The sequence below is a fragment of the Crinia signifera genome, chromosome 5 (assembly GCF_055691185.1).
Source record: "Crinia signifera chromosome 5, ASM5569118v1, whole genome shotgun sequence".
Lineage (NCBI taxonomy): Eukaryota > Metazoa > Chordata > Amphibia > Anura > Myobatrachidae > Crinia > Crinia signifera.
In genome coordinates, this window is record NC_139221.1 from 270,458,072 (window position 1) to 270,470,581 (window position 12,510).

General features: G+C 41.0%; 2 protein-coding genes across 3 annotated transcripts in view; one reads left to right on the forward strand and one right to left on the reverse strand.

Moving 5' to 3' along the window:
- The window catches only part of LMBR1 (limb development membrane protein 1), a 150,487-nt gene extending 143,699 nt beyond the window's left edge, over positions 1-6,788 (forward strand). For both annotated transcript variants that reach the window (XM_083189008.1, XM_083189009.1), the window contains 2 exons: positions 78-239; positions 2,195-6,788. In XM_083189008.1, coding sequence (XP_083045134.1) covers positions 78-239; positions 2,195-2,268 — 236 coding nt within the window. In that variant the 3' untranslated portion in view covers positions 2,269-6,788. The remainder of the gene's footprint in view (positions 1-77; positions 240-2,194) is intronic.
- A 1,993-nt stretch (positions 6,789-8,781) lies between these two features.
- RNF32 (ring finger protein 32) overlaps positions 8,782-12,510 on the reverse strand; it is a 58,807-nt gene continuing 55,078 nt past the window's right edge. The window contains exons 8-9 of the mRNA XM_083189010.1: positions 12,329-12,493; positions 8,782-10,031 (exon numbers count right to left, since the gene is read on the reverse strand). Of these exons, the coding sequence (XP_083045136.1) occupies positions 9,810-10,031; positions 12,329-12,493 (387 nt within the window). The 3' untranslated portion in view covers positions 8,782-9,809. The remainder of the gene's footprint in view (positions 10,032-12,328; positions 12,494-12,510) is intronic.

The following is a 12,510-nucleotide window of genomic DNA, read 5'->3' on the forward strand; positions in this document are numbered from 1 at the left end:
AGCCTGTGACCAGTGCTCATTCTAGCTGCATATATTATGTGTAAAGTGACTTCTTCTTCTCTGTTCTGCACATCCAGGAATCACAAGATTTGATCTGTTAGGTGATTTTGGAAGGTTTAACTGGCTGGGAAACTTCTATATTGTTGTTACATATAATTTGATATTTGCCATTGTGACAACACTCTGTTTGGTGCGTAAATTCACATCAACTGTGCGAGAGGAGCTGCTGAAAGCTATAGGTAACATTTATATCTTGATTACTGTTCATCTGTATCCTGCAATAAATGCACTCTATAAATATCTGTTACATTATTTACATTTAATTTACAATCTAAAAATCAAAAGTGATTATACGCGCAAATACTGTAATTCAATTTCTTTGTGATACTCCATTGCAGCTATTACTCTGGGGTTAGTACCACGGAGATGGCATTTTTGTGTCCCATATGGACAACTGAAAGGGAGTTTAATGCTATGCTAGATCATGTTCAACCCTTTGAGTGCCAAGTGAATTTGTCAAAAAAGGGGTGTAAATAGCCAAGCAAACATTTTTAATCATCATAATAGCCTGTAATGTTTACCCTATATAAGGAATATAATCTCTTATTTATTTATTTATTTATTTGGTACTTGTGAGTTATCTGGACGCCCGATTTTTTGATTGTATGCCTTAAGTTAAGGCATACAATCAGATGCGATGCGATATCGCATCGCATCGCATCGCATGCGACCATCGGATGCGATGACCCGATTTTTCCATAGGAATCAATGTTAAAATGATTCCTATGGAAAAAGGGGTCCTTTTCATACCCCTACTATCCAAGTGGGCATGGAGTTGGATATAAACCTGTGGCGAGCGTAGCGAGCCACCGAGCCCGAAGCGTGGCGAGCGAAGCGAGCCCCGCGAGGGGACGGTATTCCGTGTCCCCTCGCGGGGCTCGCTACGCTCGCCACGCTTCGGGCTCGGTGGCTCGCTACGCTCGCCACAGGTTTATATCCAACTCCATGCCCACTTGGATAGTAGGGGTATGAAAAGGACCCCTTTTTCCCATTGAATTCCATGTTAAAATGGACTCAGTCCATTTTAACATTGATTCCTATGGAAAAATCGGGTCATCGCATCGCATCGCATCCGATGGTCGCATGCGATGCGATGCGATGTGCCCGATCCGACCCGATTTTGAAATCGGGCGTCCGGATAACTCACATGTACCATTTATTTTTTAACACGTTTTTTATTTGAATTTATATAACAAATGTGAGCGACGCTGGTATTTTTAGCAGATATTGTGAACATCTCTCACAGAGATGTTGGCACTCAAAGAGTTAATAAAAATTGATGTTTGGTGTCATTTGTGCATTGTATCAAGTTGTCCATGTACCCACTGCAGTTGCACCCTTGTTGTGTGCACCACATGGGATAACCTTTTAATCTTAGCATTCAGATTTTAATTATGGCTTACCTTGTCATTATTATGAGGTATAGTGTCTCCACACAATAGCAGATTCAGATATTCTCCTGTATGTCATTTGTATGAAGTAAAGATGTTGCCCATAGAGTAATCAGATTCTAGCCATCATTTGTCTGGTACTGGCTAGAACATACTAGTTGGATTCCTAATTGGTTGCTATGGGCTGTAGCTTTACTTTTCCTTTTTAATTGTAATCAATCTTCCTAGCAGTCTTAAGGCTGATTTCATCCAATTCCGATGGATTGAGCCAAGAAATAGGACCAAATCGGATGTGTTTGACATCCCATCTTGTCCGATGTGCGCATCGGAGGTCGGACCTCCATCTTGAACTCCCTCCTGGTGGCGGGAAACGAGCTTGCATGCGATACATGTGAAAGGACTGCATGTACTGTATCGCATGCAATCCTGCTGCCCGTGAAGGTCCCGGTTGGTTCAGGGAGGATCGTAGGGCCATAAACTGCTGCGATACAAGGCAGTAGTGTATGGCCACCTTTTACTATTGCCACCTATATATACATTTTGTCTTGTTAATTGGGAACGTCATACAATTTTTCTGGCTATCTGAAATACATCAGTAGGCAGCAGTTAGTGGATGTATGTGTATGTCCCAAAGAAGACAGAGTAAAGTGCGGTTTCCATTTGTTATCTATGTTTTTGCAGTGTGATATAGACAGAGGTTGCATCTATTTATATGCTAACACTTTGTACATCTGTGTTTGCAGGGTTAGATAAGCTTCAGCTGTCCAATGAGCCCAGCGATTCACCATCCCCAAACGGGCACCAGAAAACACTGTGAAATGAGACAGCATCGCTGCAGATGACATTCCTCAGAGCTTAAGTCAATCTGACCATGTAGCTGCATTTGGACTGGACTCAAAATCTTTACTATGTTGTTTTGTTATGTTGCAGAAAACTTACTTGTGACATTTAGGGCTGGGTAATAAGCTGCCTTTAGCTGCGGTTGAATCCCAGCATGCCCCTGAAACCGTTTTAGCATGGCCAGTTAGCAAAACTATGGCAGGGCATGCTGCGATGTGCAGGTGTACAGCTGCTGGACGGGGCCGCTTTTTGCCTACCATGAAGTCCATGATCCTTGAGGGTAGGTTTATACTTTTTCTAGTAAATGATTGTTAGAAAGTAATATTTCTGGCCATTTTTTGTTCTTAGCAGAGAACTTCAAGTATGACTAACCGTCATAATCACAGAGCGCTTCTTTTTTTTTTTTTTTTTTTTTACATCGTTTTGCATTGTTCCTTTTATTGACTGTTTGCTTTAGTGAACGTTCTGTTAAGTAAAACAATGGGGGTAGTTTATGAAAACTGAAGGGCACAGGGAACAACTGATCACAACCATTTAGGCTCTTGTTTTCATTGAGTAACCTGTACTATGTAATGCGTTAGATACTATGTAATGCGTTAGACTCAAAAACTCCCCCCAGTGCGGATGGTTAATATTTTGCAATAGTATTTACTATCAGTTGTAGTGTGTGTGTTGATGCTGTAGCCTGAGGAGTATTAGTGACCAAAACTACAAGTTGCTACAGACTTACAGCCATATGCATCTTTGTGTTTGACATTTGTCACTTTACAAAGGATTATCAGCAATGGCTGTGAGCCACAAGACCTGGTCTTGTTTAACTGTGATTTTCAGAGCAATATTTACTACTATATCCCATACAATGTTTACAGGAATTTTATTGCTGATAAGTGAAAAATCCTTTTGCTGTTGCCATGAATAGGTAATAATTGGCTAGAGTATTATTCCCCATGCAATGTGCTTATTGGAAGTGTATACAGTGTGTGCATAAAAGCAGCATATAAGAAACAAAGAGTAGTAATAAAAAGTGTTCTTAAACTTCTAGATCATTTACTCTTTAGATCTCCATCCAAGTCGTGTTGGAACTTTACACAGCGGCCTTCACTGGCTGTCGTTTTCTGATGTGGCGCTATACAGCGTCATCGCTGCTTTTCTAGTGTCAGCTTTCTGCACAGCTTTGTTACTGATTTTCCATTCATGTCTTACCCAGGGAGGATTTGCTGACCACAAGCATTACTACTCCTCCCTACTATGCTGTGGTTATTGTAGCAGGCATGCGCGGTGACACCTGCACACCCCATAAGCGTTCCGCTGACTAGAATGCTATAAACACCTCACTGCTGTGGCATCAGCACTGGACGGTGCGCTTACCTCGCTGCTCTGTACTATGCCATTCACAGTCTGTGTAGCTGTGAGTGCCAACATGTATGTTGGAAGCCTTAACAATATCATATTAAACAGAAGATGGAGGTATGTATAAAAGCCGGTCTTAAAGAGAGTCAGCTCCCGGCACAATTGCAATATGCTTTATTTCTACAGATGAAGAGAGCAGAGTTTGCACCAATGAGTAACTGAAAGGCACAACTTTTATTTTTCAATTCATTTGAATATCCTTCACTATTCTCAGGTAATTTTTTCCGAGCTTCTGTAGGGAGCTTTGGATTCTGTGTGTAACCTTAGTACATATTGCAGATGAGGCAGTGGACAGTGCCCTTAGACCAGCCTGGTAGCAGGCATCATGGGAGTGGAAACCATGGCAAGCAGTAACCCTGAGCTGTGGAGAAGCTGGCACATGACACCAGCCAGGACAGGTGTTGCCAGTGCAGTGTAATGTTGAAGTCTGTGAGCGCCGGGTCAGAGAGTGCTAGTAGTCTCCTCACAGCTGTCTCCTTACCCTCCTACGTGTATATTGTGTATAGGCTGCCCTATCCTGCCTTATAGGAAGCTGCTCCTGAACATTGGATGTACATCCTCCATTTCTCAGGCTTAGATTAGAGTGCCCTATATCTATACAGTCGGTCTATAGTACTGTGTTTTCTAGTCTAAAGTAAGCACTCTAAATGTGAAGATAATAAATATATGTCATCACGTTTATCTGGGGAGTGGGCAGCAGTTTTCCAAGGTCATTAGATTTTAAGATTATTTTGCACTAGCTTTGTGTACGTACAAACTTAACTGGACCCACAGCATTTAGAGCAGGGTAGTAGAAGTTCATCGCAGTAGATGGCGTGGAACGTAGACAGCCATTCTCAGCTCTTGTCTGCTCAATTAGATCCAGGAAAGCGGTCTCCTATATTTATGCTATATAGACCAGGCATTCCCAACCATGGTCCTCAAGACACACCAACAGTGCAGGTTTTGTAGATATCCAGGCTTGAGCACAGGTGACTTAATTAGTATCTGAGGGATTCTGATTAAACCATCTGTGCTGAAGCCTGGATATCACTAAAACCTGCACTGTTGGTGTGCCTTGAGGACCGTGGTTGGGAATGCCTGCTATAGACATTCACAATGTAGCGTATAGGTGTTAGAGCAAGCAGAAAACTTGAACTCATTTTACCTCCTGTGACCCTTTCTTACTAATAAAGTTGTGTGAAAGTTGTGTGATTACTTTTTGACCTGAAACTGATGTTTAACAAAAGGTGTTTTTTTTTACATTTTCAACTATGCACTCCCAACAAAACCACAATATAATCACCCCCAAGTGCCATGGGCAGCATGTAATCCTGAGGAAGATTACCTGTGACTCTTCAGCAGTTAGGGAGCCACAAGCCCAAGCAGACACTTCAGGGCATGCTGGCACTTGCAGTTTCCAATAAGCTAGAAATGCACTTTTGTATGACCATTCTGTTTCGTTCTATAATATAATATTTTTACTGTTTAACCATCAGGTCACATTTTCTGCAGATGTTTCTACTACTGCATTTAATATTTATTTGAATAGAGATGGGTAAAGAACCATAGCATGGATCCAAAACTCTGGTTGCTAGTGGTGCAGCCTTTCCAAATCTCCTTACATGGTGTGGAAATGCAATTTTCTTTTTTTATTCTATTTTTCCTGGAATCCACAATTTTGTGAAGTGTAATCATTTTCCAAGGTGAATTTCTGCCCCACATTGTAACTAGTGAGTGGTGTGGTGCAATTGTCTTTCATATCAAAGTTTCCTTTTGTTCTATAACAATTTATCACCTTAACAAAGTTACACATTTTTTGAAATTGTTACATCAATAATTTGGTGATCCCATTCAGGTCTACGGTCTATAAGAATATAGATAGCTGGATGTAAAAATCACATACAGCTATCTGGAACACATTAGAGTGACTGCCGATCTTGCCGAATTGTCATAGGCCGGACCACTGGAGATTGGTGGACAAACTAGCTGGTGGAATGAACAACATCTGGCATTACAGTACACAAGACACACTGCATGTTCTACCTTCCAACCGGCTTTGCAGAACGGCCAACCAAAAGATGACTTATAACCTGAGACCATGGGGGAAATTTAATAGGATAAGAGATTCAGAAAGTGAGCAATTTGGTAAGAAATGGCCAGTTTTTTTTAAAGCGCAATCATTTACACCAGTTTGATTTTGCAGTGTGAATGATTGCCGCTTTAAAAAAAAAAAAAAGTGGTGATTTCTTACCAAATCTCTCACTTTCTGAATCTCTCATCCTATTAAATTTCACCCAATGCATACACATTAGGCGTTGTGCACGATTTGTAGTACTGATCCCTGCCTAATGTTTTCCCACCCTAAGGCAACATTCTCAGAGCAATACTTGTGAAAAGGCTAATGACTCACTATATTTGTATTTACTGCCATGGAGGTCATTACTAATTTGTACCAAAACACATTTACAAATGATTTTCCACCTTTCACTTGAGTTTTTGTATGTGCATCATGTGACTTCTGAAAGTTATTGGTTTGCCTTTCCTGCTTCTTGTGTTTTGCACATCATTTAGATAAAGCTATTTATGTTGGCTGCTGTTGTACAATACAGGGCTGCTATAACCTTATTTGTATCACCGCAAGAAGATGAGCTGTTGTATTAAAAGATAGTTGATTCAAAAAACACTTTATTGAAAAAACATAAGAAATCCAGAAAGATCAAGTTATGTATTTGGCGAAGGTTAGTTCAAGGAATATGTAAAGTAATAAAATCATCAGAAGGCCGTAATCCCTCTTCATTGTCCATCGGTTTTATCTAATTCCTGTATCTTAAGCTTAGACCAATTTAATTGCTTGATTTTTATACATCTTTCACCATCTTGTTTTTATGATCATCTTCTAAAAGTACAAATCTCATGTTTACTTACTTATTTTCTCCTGTATTGTTAATAGAGAATACACAGAGTATGAAATGTGAACAAGATCACTTCCAAAATCATTTTAGTTGTGGTCTGTGCTTTCGTTTATTGGGGATTGTTTCTTGTGTATATATTACTGGATTTTTGGGGGTGTTTATATGTTCAATAAACTTTTTTGTGTTTCGTAAATCAGTCTGTGAGATTCTTTCTCCATTTACAATCTCAAAGGAAAGTTAAATCTCATTACAAAGTACAGGGAAAACCTTGCTTTTATGATATGTGCATCTGTTTTTTTTTTTTTTTATATATGTGTATCCTCTCTAGAACCAAATTTTTGTATATTAAAATGAACACATGAAATAATTTGCATTTGCTTTTCTGTGTTAGATGATATTTTTTAACTACTGTATGTTGATGATTCCGACTGGTTTTGAAAGTCAAATTATGTAAATCGTCCAGGGTGTATGCTTTATAACAATGTCAATGCACATTCCCGCTGGTCTTTGTCATTTCTACTGATCTTTTGCATATGCAGGAAGATTTGTAAATATTGTTAATGACCGCATACTCCTGGATGTGGCCACTGAAAATATATTTTGCAAGCTTGCACAGTGTGTATACACTGTATTGTTTGTCGGGGGGGGGGGGGGGGGCCTCAAGAGAACTCGTTGACAACATCCGATCTTTTGCATGTTGTTCACAATCTCAATTGGGTGGGTCTCCTGATAAGTGTGGCTGCTAGCACCAATTAACAAACCCAGTGCACAGGTAACCACCCCCAGATCTGTAACCAGAACGGTTTGTAACATGGCAATCTTACTAGTAGCTGTATCTCCCAATGGACCAGATACACCAATCTTCAAAAATTAGTAAAGTGGATAGTGATAAACAAACAGCCAATCAGCTCCTAACTGTCATGTTACTGGCTGGATGTAATACATTTCAGTTAGGAGCTGGTTGTTTATCACTCTCCACTTTATTACTTTTTGAAGTTTGGTGTATCTGGTCCAGTGACTCCTTTAGCACTCTTGAATATTTCCAGTGTGGCCAGTTGGCAGGCTGCATGCTTTTTTTGGTCGATGTGCAAAATGTTGACCTGAGCGAAATGTTCAAAAATGTTAAAAATGTTGGTACTTATGTAATATCTGGGCGCCCGATTTTTTGCATCGCATGCAATATAGTGGCATACAATTCATGCGATGCGATTTTTCATTGTAAAGACCCGATTTTTTATTGTATAGTCACCCATGGGTGATTTCATACCCCCACTATCCAACTACGCATGGAGTTCATTTTATATAGTGTGGCGAGCGCAGCGAGCCACCGAGCCCGAAGCGTGGTGAGCGGATGCAGAATACATGTAAAGTAATCCGCGTCCCCTCGCAGGGCCCGCTACGCTCGCCACGCTTCGGGCTCGGTGGCTCGCTGGCTCACCACACTATATAAAATCAACTCCATGCGTAGTTGGATAGTGGGGGTATGAAATCACCCATGGGTAACTATACAATTAAAAATCGGGTCTTTACAATGAAAAATCGCATCGCATGCCTTAAGTAGTTGCATGCAATGAAAAAATCGAGCGCCCAGATAATACATAAGTACCAAATGTTTCAATATTTACACTGAGCAAGTAGTGCTGGTAGTCTTGCAACTCCAGTGCTGCCTACCATCACCCCCTCTGGTGTCCATCACCTCCTGTCACCTCCAGGGGCGTACACAGTCCGAGTGGATGGGAGAGAAGCACTGCAGACTTCAATGAAAGCGTGGCCGGATCGTGGGAGGGTAAGCACTCTCTCTGAGAGCACAAAATCACTGTCCATGTTGTGTACACTTGGGAGCGGGTCACTGCACTGGTGTGGACACTGCTCCCCGTACTTAATCTATCAGATGGTCGGATTCCCTGTTTGCACTGCATGTATTTCACAAAAGAGGATGGCCTGCTCACAAGCAAACTTTGGCTCATTAGATTAGGATGGTCATTGCTCATGCATATGAGAAGATGGCAACATGGTCCTCGGTTCATACATTTCTAAGGTTTTATGCCTTTGACGCTTTCACTTCCAAGATATTGCGTTTGGTCACCAAGTTCTTTTGGCCCCTCAGGTGTCTCCCCGCTTTGGAACATCCTCGATGTTAACCCTGTGGGACCCAGGAACCTCAAAGAAAGACAGTTAACCGAAGATAGATTTTACCTGTTTTTATTTATATAGAGCTCCTTCTCCAGTAGGACTCAAGGCGCTTAACAGATACAAGGAATGTAATACAGTACAGGAACAATGAAGTACAGAAAAGCTTTTCCTAAACAATACTAAAGGGAATTAAGGAAATTCTTGAGTAAACGGGAAAGACTTGAGTCTGTTTTGGAAGGATTCTAGAGTGGGGGCCACTCTAACTCTCCTGGGAAGTGAGTTCCATAGAGTCAGAGCCGCATGGCTAAAAGCTCGACCCCCAGATGAATTATGGGAGATTCTATGTACAGTACTGGTAAAATTCCTTCATCTACAAATCACAATAATCAGCTTGAACAGTATGAAATCAGAAGCTTAATATATCTTTGCCTTGGTAATCTGTGGCTTTGAAACTCATTAAGTTAATCTTGAAAATGATTAGCCATTTTATTAGGAGCAAGTGAAGGGCGTTGAGAATGGGAGTTATGTGGCTAGAACCGGGCTGGTTGGTTAAAAGCTTGGCTGCTGTGTGTTGTACCAGCTGTAATCAGTGCATTTCTTTTACTGGGAGACCAAGGTAGAGGGCATTAATCCAATCGAGATGATACAAATGCATGTATAACTTTTGGCAGATCTTCAGAGGAAATTAAGTGTTTGATTCTGGCTATGTTCCTCAGATGAAAGAATGAGGATTTGACTCTGGCTAAATTCTGATGTTTACGTGTCCAGCCACAATCCAGCACCACGCCAAGAATTTGTAAGATGGTGGTGCTGACTGAGACTATATTGAGTTAAATAGTGTGATCAGATTTCTGCATCTGAAGGGCACATTAATAGCTGAAATTCATTGACAACTTGTTAAAAGTGTTTTTTGATAACATGTCATGAAAACAAGGCTCTGTGCAAAAATCTTATTTTTGAACCTGTTTAATCTTTACAAAATTAGCCAGAGGAGTATGTTGCCCACCTAGAAAGTCTCACAGCACAGACATTTCCCAGAGTACTCTTCTGTTTATTTGTCTTCACTGATCCATATAAAACATTAACAGGAGAATATTTTCTTTTGGTACGGAGAACGGCACAAAGGGCAAACATGGAATTCCCCAACAGAAAAGTCTTCAAATGCCTGAAGACAAGCATGGTGAAACATGTGAGAGCAGGACAGGAGGACAGCTGGACGGCAGGGTTGGCTTCTGTGTTCCTCATTATTTTGGTACAGGGGCATGATACATATAGGGCAGTCAAATATTTCTTGGCGAACAGCCTAGACAACAAATTATGTTGATGAAATCATATGTTACATATCTTATATAAATCATAGCATTTAACAGTCATCCTCACACATAACACATGCATGGAGCCAAATGCAATAGGGTGTGAGAATCAGAAAGTTAAATATTTTGGGAGAGTTTTCCCAAATCAGTCTGGTTTTGACATATAAATGATTACTTTTTAAAAAAAAAGTGGGAAATGCTCCCAAAATCTTGAACTTTCTGATTCTCACAGAAAGTGAGCCCGGAGAGGATAGCCGGATCTCCAGGGCGGGGACGGGGCTGATGACTGAAAGACCCGCCCCCCATCCATGCAAACGCCACAATTCACTGGTCCGCGCATAGGGGGCGGGGCTAAAATGACGCAATTTGCATCATTTTAGTCCCGCCCCTTGCCGTGGCCCCGTGAAAACCAGGTAATTAGTGCGGCATGGAAGGGGGGTGCAGGAGCTACCTGGCAATTGCGGGAGGATTGCCGACCTTCCCGGGGGGCCGGGAGGGGGAACCGATTTTCAGGGGCCTCCCGGCAATTCCGGGAGGGTAGGCAAGCCTGTCATAGTATACAACAAAAATATTGGTGTTTACACTCGTGATGAATACGTAATTTCCTATTTCATATCTTGAGTTAAATGCCATTTTAAAAGTGTCTATTTTATATGCTATTCATATGACTTTGTTAAAGTGAAAAGCAAGGAACAACTTTCAAATTCATTTTTATTGGAAGTATATGTGTATATTTAGTTTTTATTTTAATGGATTCACAGTTCAATATGATAGTCATGGAAATTCAAAAGTATTTTTTGTTGGTTTAATAGGGTGCCTGATTTCTGATTTAAAAATAAATCAAAATAAAACAAGTACAGTAACTGCATCTGGGTAAAACCATGTTGCACTGCAGATGAAACGTGCAGAGTTTTACATCTGGGTGGGGTGTGTTAAATCTGAAATATAAATTGTAAACATAAAGCTGTCTAACATTTGTGGGCTACATGCAAAAGCAGCCAGTATTTACCCTGCACATAAAAATATATAAGTATTTGCTTCCCTTGCATTACAACATGATTTGTTCCAGAGACAGCATTACTTGCTTTTTTGCTTTACTTCTAAGTTCGAATAAGGCCCATGGTGCAATATGACACAAGGCAACATCTGCATAAAGTTGACCTGTGTATTATGTACAATTTAAGAATGTTGAGACTCCTGTTAGTAGGGCTGCTTTCAGACCGACCAAACAGATCACGTGGAATGGTACCTAATTTATCATAGATTGCTAATTAGAGAATTCACTAATCGAGCAATTATCGAACAACTGGGCATCCGCAGGACCAAATAGTAAAAAAATATCTGTATATGTTGCAGAGTAGTTGCAGTTTGATTGACAGGAAGCTGGCCTTTAGGGGCAGGAAACATGGCATTTTCTGGGTTTGTTTGTGAAAATGCCGGCGTGCCTAGGCTTTTTTACGGATGGGTGTCTAGCGTCAGCGATGATCACTTCCCGCCTGGTTCTTTAGCAGATTAGTGGAAGCCCTAGACTGGCACAGATGGAAAAAGCTGATGGTTCAGTGTTTGCGAATGGATCTTCTAATACATCTCAATTTGCTAAGCTGTCACAATTTTGCAAGTCAGAGGTTTTTCTTTCTGTCTGCGTGGTGGCTTTCTGCTCACAGTCCACTGCGAATTCTCTGATTAGTGATCATTGCTTGACTAGGCCCATAGGCAGCTTTATATAGATAAGGAGGGGGTGTGGTATAGGGTTTCGACAGTCGGGATCCCGACAGTCATTAGCCCGATGTCATTAGCCCGATGTCGGGATCCCAACTAGCCATGCTGCTGGCACTGTGGCTCGCTACGTTTGCCACCTATTCTATTCTCCCTCTATGGGTGTCGTGGACCCCCACGAGGGAGAATAGCCGGTGGCCTTCTGGATCCCAAGGTCGGGTAAATAACTGTCGGGATCCCGTCCAGCACCCAATGAGGGAGCTGTCAGTCTCAGGGAGAGGAAACATAGGTATAATACCAGCCAATGAGGACAGATGTCAAGTGGACCTTAGAATTTATAAAGGTGTGGTATTCTGTGGGCAGGGTGATTGATGCTGGACAAGCTATCCAATCTAATGTAGAGTTAATTAGCCTAAGTTTAGTGCTAGGGATTGCAAAGGAAAATTGGTCGTAAGGAATATATTCCTATCATGATCTTGTAGATATTGTGGCACTACTATGTATGTACTTTATATAAATATATTTGTATTAGTGGGTATTTATCTATATTTAATTTACATTACAATCTCACCTGTATTTGTATTTTTTCCCATTCCTCTTCACCAATTTTTGGACAATTTTCTTCTAACTGATGTAGAATAGTGCGATTTACAGCAATTGATTGGTCAATCTCCCTGAATAAGACATCAATATCTGTGCTGCAGCATCTCAGCAGTCTGTCTGATATTTCTGTGAACTGAGACACAAAGAAAA